Raw genomic sequence first — 19,739 nt, forward strand, 5'->3', positions numbered from 1 at the left:
ACAGGAGGCTAGTGCGTGTTTGTTTAGCTGAGCTGGAAGAGACGGGCACAGATAGGGAGGTAAGCAGGATTAGCACGGTTCTCTGAGCTGCAAATTAGCTGAAATCAAAGATACACAGAAAGCTGTATCTGACTAAAACAAGTCAGACTGCTGGTGAAGAGGAAGGTGCAACCCACTCGATCCCCTAATAACAAAAAATCTCTTCACGTGAGCCTCCACACACACTCAGCATTTGTTGTGACCTTGCAGCCTTTTTCTTAAGGCCTGGCCCCATGGCCAAAGATAACCAGGTGCCATCAGTGTCCATCACCACTACAGCTTCTGCAGGAACCTGGTCTTCACTCTGAGCACCTAAATATAGTAAATGGATTTATTGTTCCAAGGAAAGTGGGGGCACACTAGGTCCAAGTGCTTAAGTCAGATCAGCTCTCCATCCCAGGAAGTACAGGTGTTCCAGTAATGTGGTAGTCGGGGTGCACAGTGTTGGATTGTTTTTAATTCTGTTACCAACTTGTTGGGATGAGATTCTCCCTCTCCCCCCCCTCCCTCCTCCCTCCTCCCTCCCCCTCCCTCCCTCCCCCCCCTCTCTCTCTGTGTGTGTGTGTGTGTGTGTGTGTGTGTGTGTGTGTGTGTGTGTTACTGGGGATGGAACCCAGGGACATTCTACCTTTGAGCGACACCCCCAGCCTTCTTTTTTATTCTTTATTTTGAAACAGGGTCTCACTGAACTGCAAAGGGCCTCACTAAGTAGCAGTTGAGGCTGTCATCGAACCTGCATCCTCCTGTCTCAGCCTCCCAAATGCTGGGATGACAAGCATGCACCGCCACGCCTGGCTGAGATTTCTTCTATAATATGGCAAGCCTTTCAGGGGGTCATTAACATTTCTTACTGAAGTTAGAAGGAGCATCTAAGTATTACCAATATGGATTAATATGAAAACAAGGAGCACTCTAACCTGTTTTTGTATATTCCAGTGCAGCTAATAGACTATTATTGTCAGCATGTGATTGCACTGGGAAGTTTTCACCTTTGGTCATAGCTTATCACAGAAATTATCATAAGAGAAATGCCCTGGAGCCATTTGCTGGCTACATTGCGATAGTATTCTCTGATAAGCAGTTCCCCTAAGTGAGCATACTTCATTTGCCTTCTGATTATAATCATAAGGAAAACTAGTGTCTTGAACTCTAAAAACATTGTCTCTCTTTCCTACACTGCAGTTCTGAAGAAGAATGTACTGAGCGTTACTTATTATTTCTTTTTTTTTTTTTTTTAGATTCTTCTTAAGCCTCTGAAAAACAAACTCTGCAACACAAAATGGCTGCAAATAAGCCCAAAGGTCAGAATTCCTTAGCCTTGCACAAAGTCATCATGGTGGGCAGTGGTGGTGTGGGCAAGTCTGCTCTGACTCTGCAGTTCATGTATGATGAGGTAAGTGCTGACATAACAAGCATCAAAGCTTAAACTCAGAGAATATTTCTTTAACTTAGTTTTGCTACTACTTTGCATAGATTCCTTGAATCTATGCAAAAAAAAAAAGTTTCCTCATTTTTAAGTTCAGAGCCACCTTCTGTACCTACTTGATTTTACAAGTCAAGAACTCAAACCTCAGGCTATAAAAACAAAACAAAACTGGAAACAATACCTACTTTTTAATCAGTCTAACTTTAGCTTTTTTATATTTTGTGTTTTAGTAGGGTCCCACTTTTAGTTAATAAAACTGGTAGATATAGAACCTAATTGAGACTTGAGGTTAACACATATAAGATATTCTTTAATGACCTCAATGAAAAAGTCAGTTTTTGTTGGTTGTTTTTGTTTTTGTTTTTTGTTGTAACATCAGCACTCATCAGTAAACAGGTAAGGGCTATGTCCTAACATTTGTAATTATTAGGTTGTAGATTTGTGTGCATGTACTTATATCAGACTTTATCATCCTTAAGGTCTCAGCCTAAATACAGCAATATATCTTTTCCTTAGAGGACTTCTGTCAAGTCATAATGGCTGAAGAGTTGATAATACAACTTAAGCATTTCTCCTCATCTCTTTTTCCTGGTGGAGACCAGCTTTTATGGTTGCTGTGTGTGCTTTCTCACATAGTCCTAACAGTCCTGTGTGGTGAGGACTGGTGTCCCCACATTATAGACAACAGAACTCAGAGTGGTTCTCTGCCTTGCCCAAGAATGATCTCTGAGGAGTAACTAAGCGTTAAGCCTGGCCTTGTGACCAAAAATACCCTTTGGATTTTACCTCCCCAGGACTTCTTCTGTTGCCTGTGTATTCAGTTTTTTCTCACATACTCTCCAGATGCTCAAATCCATCCATTATCCTACCTGTTAGTGACTATAATAAAAAGCCTGGGGAGAGAGGAGATTGAATGATACTTTGAAGGATTCGTTTGTTCAGTTCCGTTTTCCATACTGTTCATTTGACAGCTGGTCTTCTCTCAAACTAATCCTTGGATCATTCTTTTTCTTGACAATAGGAAGCCAAAAGTAAGAATATTCACATTCCTAACTTTAGTGCAGTTTTAGCATATAAATATCATAGAACATTGAGTAACTTTCAGTTACAAAAATACTGTATCCAGCCTGGCAAGGTGGTGCATGCCTGTAATCCTAGTACTTGGGAGGCTGAGACAGGAGGATCACAGGTTGGAAGACATCTTCGGAAAGTAGTGAGACTCTCAGCAACTTAGTAAGACTCTGTTTCAAAAAAAGAAAGAGCCAGGCGTGGTGGCGCACACTTGTAATCCCCGCACTTGGGAGGCTGAGACAGGAGGATCGCACAGGTTCGAAGCCAGCCTCAGCTTCTTAGTGAGGCTCTCGGGAACTTAGTGAGACCCTGTTTCCAATTAAAATATAAAATTGGCCTGGGAGTATAGCCTGGAGGTGGAAAGCCCCTGGGTTCCATCCCCAGCACCACCAAAAAGAGAGAGAAAGAGAAGGACAGAGGGAGGTAAGAAGGAAAGAAGGATGGATGGAGAGATGGATGGATGAATATTGGGCTGGGGGATGTAGCTTGGAGATAGAATACCCCTAAGATCAATCATCATTTGACCTCCTACCATGTAGTATTAATCACGTTATTAACTTGGTTCATTTTGGAGAAAAGGCTTAATGGTATTTTCAGTGCTTATGTTAATATTGCCCTATACATAAATTTCTATAATCTGGAACAAAAAATTATATTTAGAGCCACACAGAAAGTATTCATAAATTTGGTAAAATGTGTGTAAGAGTTCTTGCATGTATAATGTTTTAAGAAAGGAAAAGGATACATTTTCAAGCTGTAAACAGCCCCATCTTTTTACAAGTTAAAAAGCTGACTAGTTGTCTAAAATGAAAGTGAAGATTAATATGGTTTTTACCATTGGGGGGAAATGGGATAAAGAACATGGATATCTGCACTCTTTTGGAAATTTTATATAATCTATAATTATTGCAAGAAGTTTGAAAAACAAAAATAATAATTTAAAACTGGTTGTGTTTTTATCTTTTCTAGTTTGTGGAGGACTATGAGCCTACCAAAGCAGACAGCTATAGGAAGAAAGTAGTGCTGGATGGGGAGGAAGTGCAGATTGATATCTTAGATACAGCCGGGCAGGAGGACTATGCCGCAATTAGAGACAACTATTTCCGAAGTGGAGAGGGGTTCCTCTGTGTCTTCTCTATTACAGAAATGGAATCCTTTGCCGCCACAGCTGATTTCAGGTATGTATGATGTGTTGCACAACAGTTTTTCCCCAGAAACAAGAGGACAGGGCTTCTTGCTTGTTGATCTTTTACTCGGTCTCTATTTGTGTTTATTCCCACTTTGATATCAGTATGTGACTGTGTCTGTTGTGTATGGGCACACAGCATTCAGGATGGCTTACATAATCTTACAGCTGTCCTAGTGCCAATTATATTAGAGCTTGAGTTTGTGGCAGCTCAAGTATCCACCAGGTTCCTTTATGCTTTACTCAAATATTTCTTTTTAAAGTCCTACTATTGGCAGGCGTGGTGGCGCAGCCTTGTAGTCCCAGCATTCAGGAGGCTGAGACCAGAGGATCACGGTTCGCGGACAACCTCAGCTACTTAGTGAGGCTCTCTGCAACTTAGTGAGACCCTGTTTCAAAATAAAGAATAAAAATATGGCAAGGGGTGTAGCTTGGAGGTCGAATGCCTCTGGGTTCCATCCCCAGACCCGCAAAAAAAAAAAAAAAAAAAAAAAAATCCTACTATTGCCAACCAGACGTGGTGATACATGTTCATAATTCTAGTAGTTGGGAGGCTGAGACAGGAGGACCACAGGTTTGAGGATAGCCTCAGCAAATACTGAGACTTTTATCAACCTAGCAAGATCCTTAATATCGCTATAGACTAGCACACTAGGTTGTATTCCATAGTGTGTCTTATTTACTGTTTGCTTAATCAAAACCTGGCCTCCGTTTTTGGCTGGAGGAGGTTGTTTTAGTGAATGGGAGATGGGCTTCTTACTATCTGTGTAATAGAAATTTGACATAAATAAAGTTCTTGAGTGGGCTTGCAAATACTATGTGCCTAATTAAAGATGTTCATTAGTTATATATTTTTATTTCTGCATTATGTGTCTGCTTTGATTTTGGGAGGCACAAAATAGAGATGTAATATGTCCTTTAACTCCAAGATTGATAGCCAACGTGGTTGACTATATAAAGCATGTAAAAGCAAGAGCAGGTTCAGGGCAAAGTAGGAAAACACTGGCAGTGATCACTTCAGAAGACCCAGGAGGAGAAAGGAGCTAGGAAGCCTTCAGGATATATATGAGCCTGAAAAAGAGAAGGATTTCACAGATGAGAAAATAAGGCATTTTAGGTGGGTGAACAAAAAGCTGAGCCAAGGCTGATGCAGAGCATTCTGTAGGGGCGTGAGGGTGCTGGGGATGGAACCCAGGGGCATCTACCTCTGAGCTACATCCCCAGCCCATTTTATTTCTTATTTGGAAATGGTCTCACTAAGTTGCTTAGAGCCTTATGAAGTTGCTGTCGCTGGCTTCAAACCTGTGGTCCTCCTGTTTCAGCCTCCCAAGTACTGGGATTATAGGTGTGCCACCATGCCCAGCTCCTTTTTATGTACATGTACAAGTATCAAGAACTTTAAGGAAGCTGGGCCATGGTGATGCACACCTGTAATCCCAGTAGTCAGGAGGCTGAGACAGGAGGATCACAGGTTCAAGACCAATTTTAGCAATTTAGTGAGACTCTCAGCAACCTAGCAAGACCTTGTTTCAAAATAAAAAAAATAAAAACAAAGGGCTAGGGATATAGCCCAGAAGTAGAATGCCTCTGGGTTCAAGCCCAAGTACCTCCCCCCCCAAAAAAAAAAAAATTCTAAGAGAACAGAGAATTTTTTTTTTTTTGCAAAAAGATATGTCATTGAGAAACTTCAGAATACAGATTTTTTTTTAATAAAATTAAGTTTGTTGGCTCCTACAAGGAAGGAATTTCATATATGATAAAGTGCAAAGGGTAGCAGTCTGGCAACTTGTAAACCTGGGAGACATGTTGAAAGTTACATAAATGACAGTGCTTATTCATTCATTTAACAAATACACGAGAGTTTATTATGCATCAGGTTCCTGTTCTAGGTAATGGAATAAATTTTGTCACCATAGTTACTAAAGCCAAAGTGATATATCAAGGGAATAAGGTATTTTTATGGCAACAGAGAGAATCTTGGACTATTGCAATTACAGAAAATAAGGATGATTCATTACTCTTTTGGCATACCTCCAGTAGGATACCCTTCCCATAAATAAAAATGGGCCTATTTACTCACCAGCAACGGGAAAGGCATTTTTGAGACAGTCTGAATGGTTACCATAGGCACTGCACATGGTCTGACCTGTGAGTGTAGCACAAATGCAGCTCCTCCCTTAGTCTTCCCAGTCACCCCTATTACCAGGGTAGGCCCACTGCTTCCACCTCTGTAGAAGCGATGTGCTTATTAAAAGTCCAGCATCCCACTCACCACATCGTCTACTTAGCTTGACTTCTATGTCTTTTTACCATATAAAATCAAAACTCTAGCAAGCAGGACCCATTTCTTAGTAGTTATGGCAGTTAATACAGGACATATTTAATAAACATTTTATTTTATTTTATTTAAAAACTCTTTAGCCTAATTGGGTGATAAGTGCATGTATACCTCCACCATCTTATACCCCATTAAGATGTATGACTACAAATGCACCAATGAAAAAATTTTTAAAAAAAATTTAAATAAAAATTCTTCAGCTATTTGGAGCTCACTTCCCTATGTCAAAAATAAAAAGCCGGGCGTGGTGGCGCACGCTTGTAATCCCTGCGCTTGGGAGGCGCAGACAGGAGGATCGCGCAGGTTCGAAGCCAGCCGCGCTGGCATAAGAGACCCTGTTTCAAAAATATAAAATAGGTCTGGGAGTGTAGCCCGGAGGTAGAAGGGCTTCCAGGAACCCCAGTACCACCAAAAAAATAAATAAATAAAATAAAAAATAAAAAAAAGTTTGGGCCCTGCTGGGCGTGGTGGCGCACGCTTGTAATCCCCGCGCTTGGGAGGCAGAGACGGGAGGATCGCGCAGGTTCGAAACCAGCCGTGCGCGCTGGCTCAGGAGACCCTGTTTCCAAATGAAAATGTAAAAATAGGTCTGGGAGAGTAGCCCGGAGGTAGAAGGGCTTCCAGGAACCCCAGTACCACCAAAAAAAAATAAAAATAAAAAAAGTTGGACCAAATTATTAAGGAACTTTCCTATTCTAAAATCCTATAGTAGAGCCAGGCGTGGTGGCACACATCTATAATCCCAATGATTTAGGACACTGAGACAGGAGGATCGCCAGTTTGAATACAACCTCAGTAACTCAGTGAGACCCTAATTCAAAACTAATATATATGACAGGCATGGTAGTGCTGCTTATAATCCCAGTAATTGGAAGGCAGAGACAAGAAGATTGCACAGGTTCTAAGCCAGCCTCAGCTACTTAAGCTCTCAGCAACTTAGTGACACCCTGTTTCCAAATAAAATACAAAATAGGTCTGGGAGTGTCGCCCAGAGGTAGAAAGCCCCTGGGTTCCATCCCCAGTATCACACAAAAAAAACTTAAATTATAAAAAAAAGAACTGGAGGTATAACTCAAAGGTAGAACACCCCTGGGTCCAATCCCAGCTCTACAAAATCAATCAGTCAATATACAACAACCTCTAAAACTATATTTAAAGGAAGCGTGCCACTAAGCAAAATGTGTGTGAAAGTTACAGACATAGCAGTCCCTTTCTCTGACATCCAAAAGAGAAGCTAATAAAACTAACCCATTTGCTCTAAAGAATACTGTCTTCTTGCCTGTGACCCACTGTCATGTTTCTGGTAGCATCAGTTACACTGTAATTTCAGCATTGCCCTTCCTGTAGCGTCAAGAGGAGCTTAGTAGGTATTAACAAATACAATAATGAATTTATATACATATGACCAGAAGCGCTGGGGTCACAAGCACCTTAGACTCACCTTGGCGGTAGTGAGACTGGATCATTAACATCTTAGTTCAGGTTGCAGATCACAAAGAAAACAGGTTAAGAGAGACATAGCAAATTTGCTATTATCTGCTCTGAAAAAAAATAGCAGTAATGGTGAGTGTTGGCATGCTTTTTGCAAGAAATCATGTGAGTTGTAGCACTGAGTTATAGCTATATGGCTTAGCATATAATACCCAGATGTCCTGCTTTTTAACATTTTTATTTTTAAGAAGGATGTTTAAGGAAAGTACAAATCAGTGAAAGATGGAAATGATTTTGTGTGTAGTTCATTGTCCATACATGATGTTAGAAGAACCAAGAATTCAGGTCCAGAGAACTTGCTGCAGGCTTTGAGTCTGTTAGAATGGCTACTACATATTAGTTATTAGGCCAACAAAGTAATAAAAAGAAAACCTCATATAGCACCTGTGCCAAATACTATTCTAATTATTTACATAAATCCATTTACTTATCAAACAACCCTATGAGGTAGATACTACTGTGTTTCATAGATTCTAAGCTACATTTTTTACATTTAAAAATTTCTCAAGTCGGGGCTAGTTCTTGGTGTCTTTGTATTACATATAATTGGCAGTTTTTCTTGACAGCATATATAACAATGCTTACAATTACTGAATTCTTAAACTTGACTTTTTGAAGTATCATCTAAATTTTCAAATGAAGAAACTAAAACACAGGGAGATTAAGTGACTTGTCTCAGGTCATGCAGTTAAGAGTAGTAGAGAATTAAAATCCAGGAGTTCTGCATCCATATTCCTGAGTTAAACTAATGACAATCCTTTTAATAAAAATCACATGACCACCATATGTTCTTTAAATGAATTATGTTCTTTTTTATTTAAAATATAGCCCTTTTTCTCTAGTGTTTATTTTTAATGTAGTAAGTATTTTTATATAGGGTATTTTTATTCTTTATTTTAAAACAGGGTCTCACTGAGTTGCAAAGGGCCTCACCGAGTAACTGAGGCTGGCTTCAAACTTTCTGTCTCAGCCTCCCAAATGCTGGGATTACAAGCATGCGCCACCATGTCCAGCCTTAGGGTATTATTTTTAAACATATTTAAAATATCCTACAACATTGTATTATAATATCATTCGTTATTTTGTTAATATTAATTCTCTTTTTTACATTGATTCTAACTGAAACAATTAACTAAAATCTTTTTTTCTAGCCTTTTTTTTTTTTTTTTTTTTTTGAGAACAGTGTCTCACTAAATTGCCCACAGTGGCCTTGAACCTTCTCATCCTCCTAAGTACTAGGATTATAGGCATGCATCACCATGCCTGGCTTAAAATCATTTTTTCAGCAAGGTAAAAATTCTTTATATGATGAACGCTTTCCTTCCACATTTCTTTTACCTCATGTTGTCCCACAGGTTTGGTCTGATCATTGTATGTATATTATTGACATTTCCCTTAACCACTTTGTGACTGTTCTGTTGGGAAAATGTCATCTAATATTGAAAACCTCACCATCATGCCAAACCCTCATATCAGAGGTAAGGGTCTCTCTAATGATGAAGAATTGCTGGAAGCTAAACCTTCTTGGTCATGGTTTGTTCCTTTAGATATCACTTTATGGGAGAGCCCCCATGGTATCTAGCATAGAAAATGTGTTCTCTGGAGTTAAGTTTCTCAGTTTAAAATCCTAGTTCTACTTAATTGTGACTCTGAGAAAATTGACACAATTTTTCTGTGCCTCAATTGGTTTATCTGATCTCTTTTCTTGCATTGCTGGGCCTTGAACCCCGGGCCCCACACATGCTAGACATATGCTCTCTACCACTGAGCCACATCCTCAGTCCTCAATTGGTTTATCTGTAGGATAAGAATAACAACCAGCTTCATAGGTTTGGGGTAGGAATAAACAACACAAAAATTAGTATAAAGAACTTAACACAGTGTTTTTGCTTATGCTGAAAGCTCAGTAAGAAGTTATTGGTAGTTATTGGTAGTAGAATACAAAAGAGCCACTCTGAAAATAAGCCATGATGAATATTTTTATCAGTGTCTCAAGCATCACTGTAATAGCCCAGCAAAATTAAGTGCACTTTTCCAATCTGCCATTCAAATTGTCGATTAATTTTCTAAAATATGTTTCTGTAGTTTGGGAATCTCTTAAAGATTTCAGAGGTGAGGCAGGTGCAAGATAACAAGATAGTAAATCTAAGTCTTATATTTTTCCTTTAGTTTGTTGATTTTAAAAGTAACCATTTTTCTCCAGTAGATAATCATAAGACCTAACATTTATTTAGTTTTTATTATGTATCATGCACAGTTATAAGCAGTTTACATATAATCCCCCCAGCAACTATATAAGGAAGGTTTTGTTGGTCCCATTTTATAGATGAGGAAACTGAGTTAAGAAAGACTTTGCTAAGAGTCACATGACTAGAAAGAGCAGAGCCACAGTACTTTATTTTTTGCAATACTAGGGTGGAACCCAGGAGCATTCTACCTCTGAGCTACACCCCCAGCCTTATTTTTTATTCTTTATTTTGAAACGGGGTCTCACTGAGTTGCAAAGGACCTAAGTAGCTGAGGCTGTCTGCAAACTGCGATCCTCCTGTCTCGCCTCCCAAATGATGGGATTACAAGCTTGCACCACCACTCCTGGCTAAAGAGCCACAGTACTTTAAAATCCATATTTTCAGTATATAACTTACCTTTGGATGTGAAATCTATGCTCAGGAGCTATTTCCAGCAATTTTTGGCATTTGTGAGGTTTTAAAAACATTTAGTGGAAGCTATGATATTACATGATAAGAAGAGTACCCTCTATCTTTGTAATCTTCCCTCCAAAACCCATAAGCTCAGTTTAGTCATGAAGAAACATTAAAAATTGCAGGTGAAGGCCGGGCATGGTGGCGCACGCTTGTAATTCCCGTGCTTGGGAGTCAGAGACAGGAGGATCATGCAGGTTCGAAGTCAGCCGTGCTGGCTTAAGAGACCCTGTTTCCAAATAAAAGATAGAAAATAGGCCTGGGAGTGTATCCCGGAGGTAGAAGGACTTCCAGGAATCCCAGTACCACCAAAAAAAAAAAAAAAAATTGCAGGTGAGAGAGAGAGATTCTACAGATTGCCTAACCAGAAATTTCAAAACTGTTAAGGTCAATCAAAAACGAGGAGAGTCCAAGAACCATCACAGTCTAGTGGAATCTGAGGAAACTACATGTTATGTGGTACCCTGGGTGTGGTACCCTCCGTGGACTTCCAGAACAGAAAATGCATTTAGGTACAAAGTAAGAATGTTCCGGTCAAGTTTGGACTTTAATAATGTATCATTATTGATGCTTTCATTGTGAATTATTTACCCACACTAATATATTAACAGTAAGGGAAATGGGTGGAGTTTACCTGAACTCTCCGTACTATCTTCACAACTTTTCTGTGAACCTAATACCCTTCAAAAATAAGGTTATTAAAAAAAGAAAAAAGCATTTGAGGGAAATCATATTTGACTTACTTGCCATATTTACATTCTCTGTTTTGTCTGTTTTTCCATCATTGAGGAATATATACCTCAAATAATGGGTGAGTTTGTTGTTGCTTATAGAAGTATAACTATGCTGAGTTTGGTGGCACACGCCATAATCCCAGTACTCGGGAGGCTAAGACAGAAGGATCTCAGGATCAAAGCCAGCCTCGGCAACCCAGGGAGGCTCCCATCAGCAGAGCGAGACCCTGTTTCCAAATGAAAGATACAGTAGGGCTGGAGGTAGCTCAAAGGTAGAATGCCTCTAGGTTCAATCCACACAAAAATATGAAAGAAACATAACTATAAATAATTGCTGATTGCAGATGGCTAGTTGCTGTTTTTTATTATTTTAACAAGTAGTCATTAATACTTCTTCTTTGTTTTCTTTTATCCAGGGAGCAGATTTTAAGAGTAAAAGAAGATGAGAATGTTCCATTTCTGCTGGTTGGTAACAAATCAGATTTAGAAGATAAAAGGCAGGTTTCTGTAGAAGAGGCAAAAAACAGAGCGGACCAGTGGAATGTTAACTATGTGGAAACATCTGCTAAAACACGAGCTAATGTTGACAAGGTAAAATGCGGCTCCTCTTATTACTGCATCATGTAAAAATAGACTGATTTACTTCAACATCACTCCATTGTTTCTAGAGTCAGAGACAAGATTTAATACGTACTGGTTTTGTCATCATTCAAGTACAGAATGTTAGGAATTTCTTCCTTCACCTTGTTCTTAGCTTCCCCAAGAGACATTAAAGCATGAAATACCACAGTTGCATGTACATTTTCTTTTAGTACTCTAGGCATTCCTAACCTGAATCCTTGCCCTTATGGGGCTGCATAATTGAGAAAGAATTATGTAAGTCCCAAGAAATTGGTGCTGAACATCCTTCCTCCTGACCTGGTGCCCCTCCTGCGCTCCACTTAACTTCTCAAAAGTGCCTCCCAACATGAAGAAACTCCAGATAAGAGGTTTTTAAGCCTTTGTTACTACTATTACTTTACCCATCTTCACCCTTTTTTTCCTGGAAAGGGCAGTTCTCTCTCCTCCTCTCTCACCTTCCCAGTTTGTACAGAGTGGCTTTTCCTGGGGACCAGAGTAGGACCCTTGCCAAATTTTTAAGAGCCACCCCAAGTGTACCTCATCCTTCTATTGGAAGCCAATCTAGTACTGAGGAAGACCGTCCTCTGGGCAGAGGCAGCACAGTTGCTCAAAGTCTCTGGGTCTGGCCTACTTCAGCCCCTTATTCTCTAGACTCTGCAGTGGCACAGTAGTGCCTCTCCAGTGTGCACATCAGTTGCCTATAAAGTGTGATAAACACACATCCTTGGATCTTACCCCCAGAGATTTTTGCTTCATTTGGTCTGCGATGGGACCTGAGAATTGGCAGGTTCCCAGGTGATGCAGACTGAGGCCTTCTGGACTATGTTTTGAGTCACACTGTGCTCTAAGTAGCCTCAAGTTTGTGTGAACTCATCTGCTTCTACCTGGAGACCCATAATTCTAATACAAAAGGTGTAAGACTAAAAACAATCAGAGATTCTTTCTATTCATTTGCTGTAGGTCTTAAGACAGTGTCATTTGTCTTAGCTGTTTGTTTGTTTGTTTGTTTGTTTGTTTGCTGGTACTGGGAATGGAACCCAGGGGATTCTACCTCTGAGCTACACACCCACCCCTAATTTTTATATTTTATTGTGTGCTATCATGCCCAGCTTGCTAACTGATTTTTTATTTTTCTTTAAATTTTTAGTCACATAGTCATATTTCTGCAAGTGTAAGATATCTCTACTCATCATACTGTACTGGTTTTCTGTAAGCTGGGTATGATGGTACACACCTGTAAGCCCAGTGACTTAGGCTACGGCAGGAGGATTAAAAGATCAAGACCAACCAATTTAACAAGACCCTGTCCCAATTTTTAAAGTACTTACAAAAATATATTTAAGATTCAAAGTGGATTTTTGAAAGACAAGATTGAACATTATCATAGCACATATATATTTTGTTTCTTCCTTCCTAACTGACATCTTGAACAGATTGTAGAAAACACTGTAAAAACTTCTGAAACCAAAGGGAATGGAAAAAAGAGGCAAATAGTAACAGTCCACACAAGATAGAGCTGTGTTGTCACACTCCTTGTGGGGGCATCTACTGGCCTTAGAGGCCCTGGGAAACATGTGTGATGAAAGCCTCACAGGACAGTAAGAAAAGCAACAGTCCAGGGGGAAACTGGATCAGATAAAACCAGAACAGGCATGTTGCAAAAAATCAAACGCTTGAAAAGAGGTTTAGTCTCACTTGTAAAAAAAGGAAGTACAGTTTAAAAATACAATGGCATATCTTTTTTTAGCTGCCACATTGGAAAAAGCAAAGAGGCTGATAATACTTGGTTGGCAAGAAGATGGAAAAAGAGGAAACTCATGTTGGTGAAAGGACAATGTGATGATTATCTGTCAAAATTATTTCAGAAAATGTACTTTACAGGGGAAAAAATGCATACTTTTAAATGTGTGCTCAGTAATAGTCATTGAAACAGTATTTTTAGAAGCAAAAAAACTGGAGATGTCCGAGTGTCTGATAAAACTGACTGGTTTAAATCATTGAAAGGAAATGAAGATAGAACTAAGTATGTTGATTTGAAATGAAGTCCGCATAAAATGGGTGAAAAAAGCAAAGTGCATATCCATGTCTGCAGTCTGTTGCTGTGTTTTAGATGCACACTCAAGGTGAAGGATGTGGCTTGGTGGTAGAGCTCTTGCCTAATATGCATGAGAGCCTGGGTTCAGTCCTCACTACCACAAACAAAAGTAAATGCACACTCATACTCCTATGTCTGTTATATATCATAAGTTATGATATATACAGATCCTTTGATATATACAGATACGGTATCTGTGATCATAACCAAAGAACTGGGTTACAGGTGTATGCTCATTTCACTGTAGATACCTTCTGGACTTCTGTATTTGAACCTTTTGACATAGTACAATACTGCCTTTTCAAAAGAAAAAGGAAAGAGATGGGGCTGTTTTAGTTTCTATGGCTATATAACAAAATGAATGTTCTGGGTAAAGCACCAATTATCCTGCTCACAAATTCCTTGGACAAAAATTTGGGCAAGGCACAGTTGGAGATGGCCCGTCTCCACTCCAGTGGCTGATGTCTCGGTCCCTCTGCCGGGCTGCTCTGAGGGGTCTTCTCGTGTGCCGCTCAGGCTTTCTTATGGCAGAGCTCCACAGGCAGAAACCTCCAGCGTTGTGCAGCATCATCCCTCGTCCTCCTTCTCAGCAAGGCTGTCACAGTCCTGCCTCAGCAGGATGAAGGTTCAGAATGGCCTCGGCCTCTTGATGGAGAGCGGCAGGACCTTGGGAATGCACACAGGGAATTCGCTTTGGAGAAGATCATCCGCAGTCAGTGGCCCCTCTCCACACGACTCACCCCGAGCGAGGCCGCGTGTCAACTGAGGCCCAGGCTCATACTGAAAACCACAATTCATGTACTGCTACACCCTGCAGAGTGCTACCACATAAAGCACCTTGCAGCTAAATAAAATTATGTACAGCAACTAATGAGTTTCTAGAATTAGGTTACACTTGGGGTTTTTTTTTGTTTTTTGGTTTTTGGGGTTTTTTTGATGAGGGAGTAATCTAATAGTATGAAGAGCTAATACTTATTTGTACTTAAAGAGCCAGGCATTAACCACTTAACTGCATGAGGCAGACAGACTCTTCTGGTGTTCACATTATGTGTGTTGGGGAAGGGGGTGCTAGAGATTGAATTCTACCTTAAAGCCTTTTTATGTTTTGTTTTTGAAAGAGTCTCACTCTCATTAGGTTACTGAGAGTCTCGTTATATTGCTGAGCCTGGCTTCAAACCTTGTGTTCCTCCTGTCTCAGCCTCCCAAGGACTGGGACTACAGGTGTGTGCCACCATGTCCCAATTGTCATGTTTGCTTTTTATTTTATTTTTTCATTTATTTTTGTGGTACTGAGGAGCTACACTCCCAGCCTATTTTTCATTCTTTTTTTTTTTTTTTTTTTTTTTTTTTTGGTGGTACTGGGGTTCCTGGAAGCCCTTCTACCTCTGGGCTACACTCCCAGACCTATTTTTATACTTTTTTATTTTGAAACAGCGCAGCTGACTTCGAAACTGCACGATCCTCCTGTCTCCGCCTCCCACACACGGGGATTACAAGCGTGCGCCACCATGCCTGGCTTTATTCTTTATTTTGAAACAGGGTCTCACTAAGTTGCAGAGGCCTCACTAAGTAGCTGAGGCTGTCTGCAAACTACAATCCTCCTGTCTCAGCTTCCGGAATACTGGGATTACAGGTGTGCGCCACCACACCCGGCTCCTCATGTTGGCTTTTTATGTGAAGAATCTGAGGTGTGGAGAGATGACAGGACTGGCACGTGGTCACAGTGTTGATGGCACCATCTGCTGGCCTAGGGTCTGGGCAGCCCTGGTGTTCGTGGTCTTTCCTTACTCTTTTACTCAAAACAATAGTTGGAGTAGGCTGTGGTATCCTCCATTTATATCATGTACTTTTAGAAACCTGATCAACAGCCAGACGTGTTAGCTCCCAGTACTTGGGAGGCTGAGATAGGAGGATCACAGGAGGCTTGTGGCCAGCCTCAGCTGCTTAGTGAGGCCCTCTGCAACTTAGACCCTGTTTCAAAATAAAGAATAAAAGTAGGGCTGGGGGTATAGCTCAGAGGTAGAATACCCTTGGATTCAATCCCCAGTACTATAAAAAAAAAAAATAGAGAAACCTGATCAAGCCAATCATGGTAACACTGCCTGTAATCATAGTACTTGGGAGGAGGAATAATGTATTTTCAAGGACTTGAGACAGGAATAATATATTTTCGAGGAAAGCCTCAGCAACAGCAACCTAACAAGACCCTGTTTCTAAACAAAAAACAGAATTGGGCTGGGCGGGGAGGTGTGGCTAAGAGGTACAATGCCCCTGGGTTCAATACCCAGTACCACAAAAAAAAAAAAAAAGCTGATCATGAATTTGGGGGCAGTAAGTGGTGCTACAGTCGTTTCCTATCGAATTATGCGGCATCATGCATTGTTACAGAGAACAGTTGCTGGCTCCCCACAGGATCATTGGACTCATTCTGTATCTTTTTATCTGGATTCCAAATAGAACCATTGGATGAAAGATTTAAAATCTGCCTTGAGAAGAGTTGTAACAACCAGAGGTGTAGAGTCTGAGGGGTGGCCTGACAGAAGTCACCAGAGGCTTCAGGACCATCTGAACCAAGTACTTGTGTACTCACTGGGCTCACCCAGTGACCTTTTTTACTACCATTCTAGTGAAATACTCTGGTTTTTTCAAGCCAGTGGGTGGTACACACCTGTAATCCCAGTTACCTCCAGCAACTTAATCAGAACCTACTTCAGAATAAAAAATAGAATAAAGTAGGGTGTGGCTTGGAGGTAGAATGCCCCTGAATTCAATTCTCAGTACCACAAAAAAGTATTAATATTGATTTGTCATTTCTTTGTTTCTCTTTACAAATGCAAGCAAATATATGTGTACTCCTACATATACACACAAGTAGCTCTCTATCTAAACTAGTCTACATCCTGCTTTTTTTCCCCAGTTAAAGTTTGCATTAGAGAGTTAAAGAGATGTTAGGAAAGGCACCTCAGTCATTACATACATACTTTTATGTTTACTTACAACATTCATTGTCTTTTATATTTCTCACTTGTTTTTAGTCTTACTGAGTTTTTTTATTTTATAAGTAATACCTAAATTTATTTTTTAAGTCCAGAATGCAAAAGTGTAGACTATAAAGGTTATTTATTCATTCATTGTCACACAAACAGTCATAACTATGGATAGTCTGGGTCTATATCTTACCAGGCCCTTCTCTTGTTAGAGAACATTCATAATTGAAATTTAACTCTTGAATCGTTATAGTAGTAGTTTTTGGTGTTTATGTCTTTCTCATTATTTGCTAATTCCCAGACATCAGACAAAAATTCATAAATTTTCAAATATAGTGTAATACTTGATACCAGTGTTTAATATTGATATAATAAAGCTCCTTTTTTTTTTTGGTGGTACTGGGGTTCCTGGAAGCCCTTCTACCTCCGGGCTACACTCCCAGACCTATTTTTACATTTTCATTTTGGAAACAGGGTCTTCTAAGCCAGTGCGCGCTCTGGCTTCGAACCTGCGCGATCCTCCTGTCTCTGCCTCCCAAGCGGGAGGATTACAAGCGTGCCCCACCACGCCCGGCTAAAGCTCCTTTTTTTTTTTAATGGTGGTACTGGGCTTCCTGGAAACCCTTCTACCTCTGGGCTAAACTCCCAGACACCTTTTTTTTTTTTTTTTTTTTTTTTTTTTTTGGAAGCAGGGTCTCTTAAGCCAGCACAGCTGGCTTCGAACCTACGCGATCCTCCTGTCTCCTTCTCCCAAGCGCGGGGATTACAAGCATGCACCACCACGCCCGGCTAAAGCTCCTGTTTTACTCAGTTCCTTTTCTAAAAATGGAGCTAAGGAAAGCAAGTTACTAACTAATAATTAAATATGAATTAATAAAATGGTACTCAGATGTAATCCAGAGTTTTCTCTTTGGCACTGTCATTACTTTGTAGCACCTTTTTCATTTTAATCTCTTTATTAGAATATAAAGATCAGGTTTTATTATATGAACATTTTTACCAAAAAGTATAATTGTTTTTCTATTTTCTCAAGATACTAGAACAGTGAGTTTTATGCTTTCCTCATCCTGTCCACCCTAGAAAGGCTCTTTAGGCCTGCAGTGTGGCTGGCTCCGTGATAAAGCACTTCCCTAGCATGTTTAAGGCCCTGGACTCGATCCCCAGCACAGAAAACAATAGAGACTCTCTTGATATTTATTCTTCTGTTATTCCCCAGGTTTACTGCTATGATTTAGAAAAGTGCTAAGTTCATATTGTCTATTTGCTTTATTTACCCTATCTTCTTCTTTCTAGGTATTTTTTGATTTGATGAGGGAAATTCGAGCCAGAAAGATGGAAGACAGCAAAGAAAAGAATGGGAAAAAGAAGAGGAAAAGCTTAGCCAAGAGAATCAGAGAAAGATGCTGCATTTTATAATCAAAGCCCAAACTCCTTTCTTATCTTGATCATACTAATAAATATAATTTATAAGCATTGCCATTGAAGGCTCAATTGACTGAAATTACTTTAACATTTTGGAAATTGTTATGTATCACTAAAAGCATGAATTGGAACTGCACTGAAAGTCAAATTCACTTAAAAAAAAAAAAAGAAATTAATGTGGCTTCAACAAGAAGCAAACTTCAACTTATTTCATAATTGCCTACATTTATCACAGTCCTGAATGTAGCGTGTGAGCTTGTGTTTCTCGGGCCGTATTTCTTGAACTGTTAAATAAAGAGGTAAAATGGGGGTGGGGAGTGGGAGGAAAGGCCACTTCCTCCGGTGTTTATTATAAAGCTTAAATTTTATATCATTTTAAAATGTCTTGGTCTTCTACTGCCTTGAAAAATGACAGTTGTGAACATGATAGTTGAAATGTACCACTTTTTTAACCATTGTTATGCAAAATACAGAAAAAGTTAATGGCATGGTTGTTGCATATAGTTAAGCTGAAAATAATTCATCTGTGAATCTGCATTACTTTACCTGGTAATTAAGTTAGAAAAGTGGCATAAACTTGTACAAGGAAATTTTTTTAATATGCCTTAATTTAGAGACCGAAAAACACCCAGTCACATCATTGTGGGTGTGTTCTCACAAGCACTGCGGGCTACTCGTGGCCCGTGTGTCTTGGTGAGAGGTCTTACCTTGCCTGGGTGGAGTACAGCTTTTATATAGATGATGAGAAATTACTGTCTGCTAGGAGTCTGTCCAAACTGAAAATGCGTGCCATACTCTGGTTCTTGAAAACAAAGTTCCAGAGCTCTTTGATTGCTTTTTAAAAAAAAACAAAACAAAACTGTAAGGTAGTTTGAAATGAAGGGCCAGCATGTACTTGTAAGATAATTTAGACTATGAGGATTCAGCACCCATTATGTTTGAGTGAACTTTATTTTTCTCTAAGAAGCTAGTCCCTGGAAGTCACTTCCTGCAAGGGATGAGCATATGAGTGTTAAGCTTTTAATCTCCTGGGAACAGGGCATAGGGGAAAAACGTCAACAGTGCGAATGCACTTTGCACTAAAACACTTGCAGAAATGTTTGTGTCTGTCATCTGCTTGTTTCTAAATCTGTACTCATGAGGTGACAGTTAGCTTTATGAGATTTACTAAGAGCCTTTGTGGTCTGTTTATGTTCATAATGAACAGCACTGTAACTACATTGTCCTAAAGTTAACATCGGGCAGTCAAACCCAGGTGCAGTACAGAAAACAGATGTGGCCCACACCAACCAAACAGGCTTGCTGTCACCCTTGGCATTCTGCTGGGAGAACTGCAGCACACTATTTGGAAACATGATTTCAATGGGGAATATATCACTGTCATGTTTTTATTTCCCTCTTTGGGATGAGGCTAAGACAGGTGATTGAACAAAGTTTTTCTTTTTTGTTGCACTATCTTAACAGGTCAAAGATTGTGTTCAGGCTTTCCAGGTAACAGGTGTGTACGTACAGTTATCAGAAAATAGGCTTTTTAGGAACTCAACTCTTTAGATATTACATCCAGCTTGTCATGTTAATATTTGTCCTTAAAAAGTTTGAGATGTACATCTTTCATATTTTTCATAGA

At 39.8% G+C, this 19,739-nt stretch overlaps 1 protein-coding gene across 1 annotated transcript; it reads left to right on the plus strand.

Moving 5' to 3' along the window:
- Window positions 1-1,318: 1,318 nt before the first annotated feature.
- RALA (RAS like proto-oncogene A) lies at window positions 1,319-18,106 on the plus strand (the record flags this gene model as incomplete). The annotated part of the gene is made up of 4 exons (XM_080701621.1): window positions 1,319-1,432; window positions 3,506-3,714; window positions 11,404-11,578; window positions 17,984-18,106. 4 exons carry the CDS (start codon window positions 1,319-1,321, stop codon window positions 18,104-18,106), a joined length of 621 nt encoding a protein of 206 aa, XP_080557747.1.
- Window positions 18,107-19,739: the final 1,633 nt, after the last annotated feature.

This window comes from Muscardinus avellanarius (assembly GCF_963383645.1).
Source record: "Muscardinus avellanarius genome assembly, chromosome: 9".
Taxonomy (NCBI): domain Eukaryota; kingdom Metazoa; phylum Chordata; class Mammalia; order Rodentia; family Gliridae; genus Muscardinus; species Muscardinus avellanarius.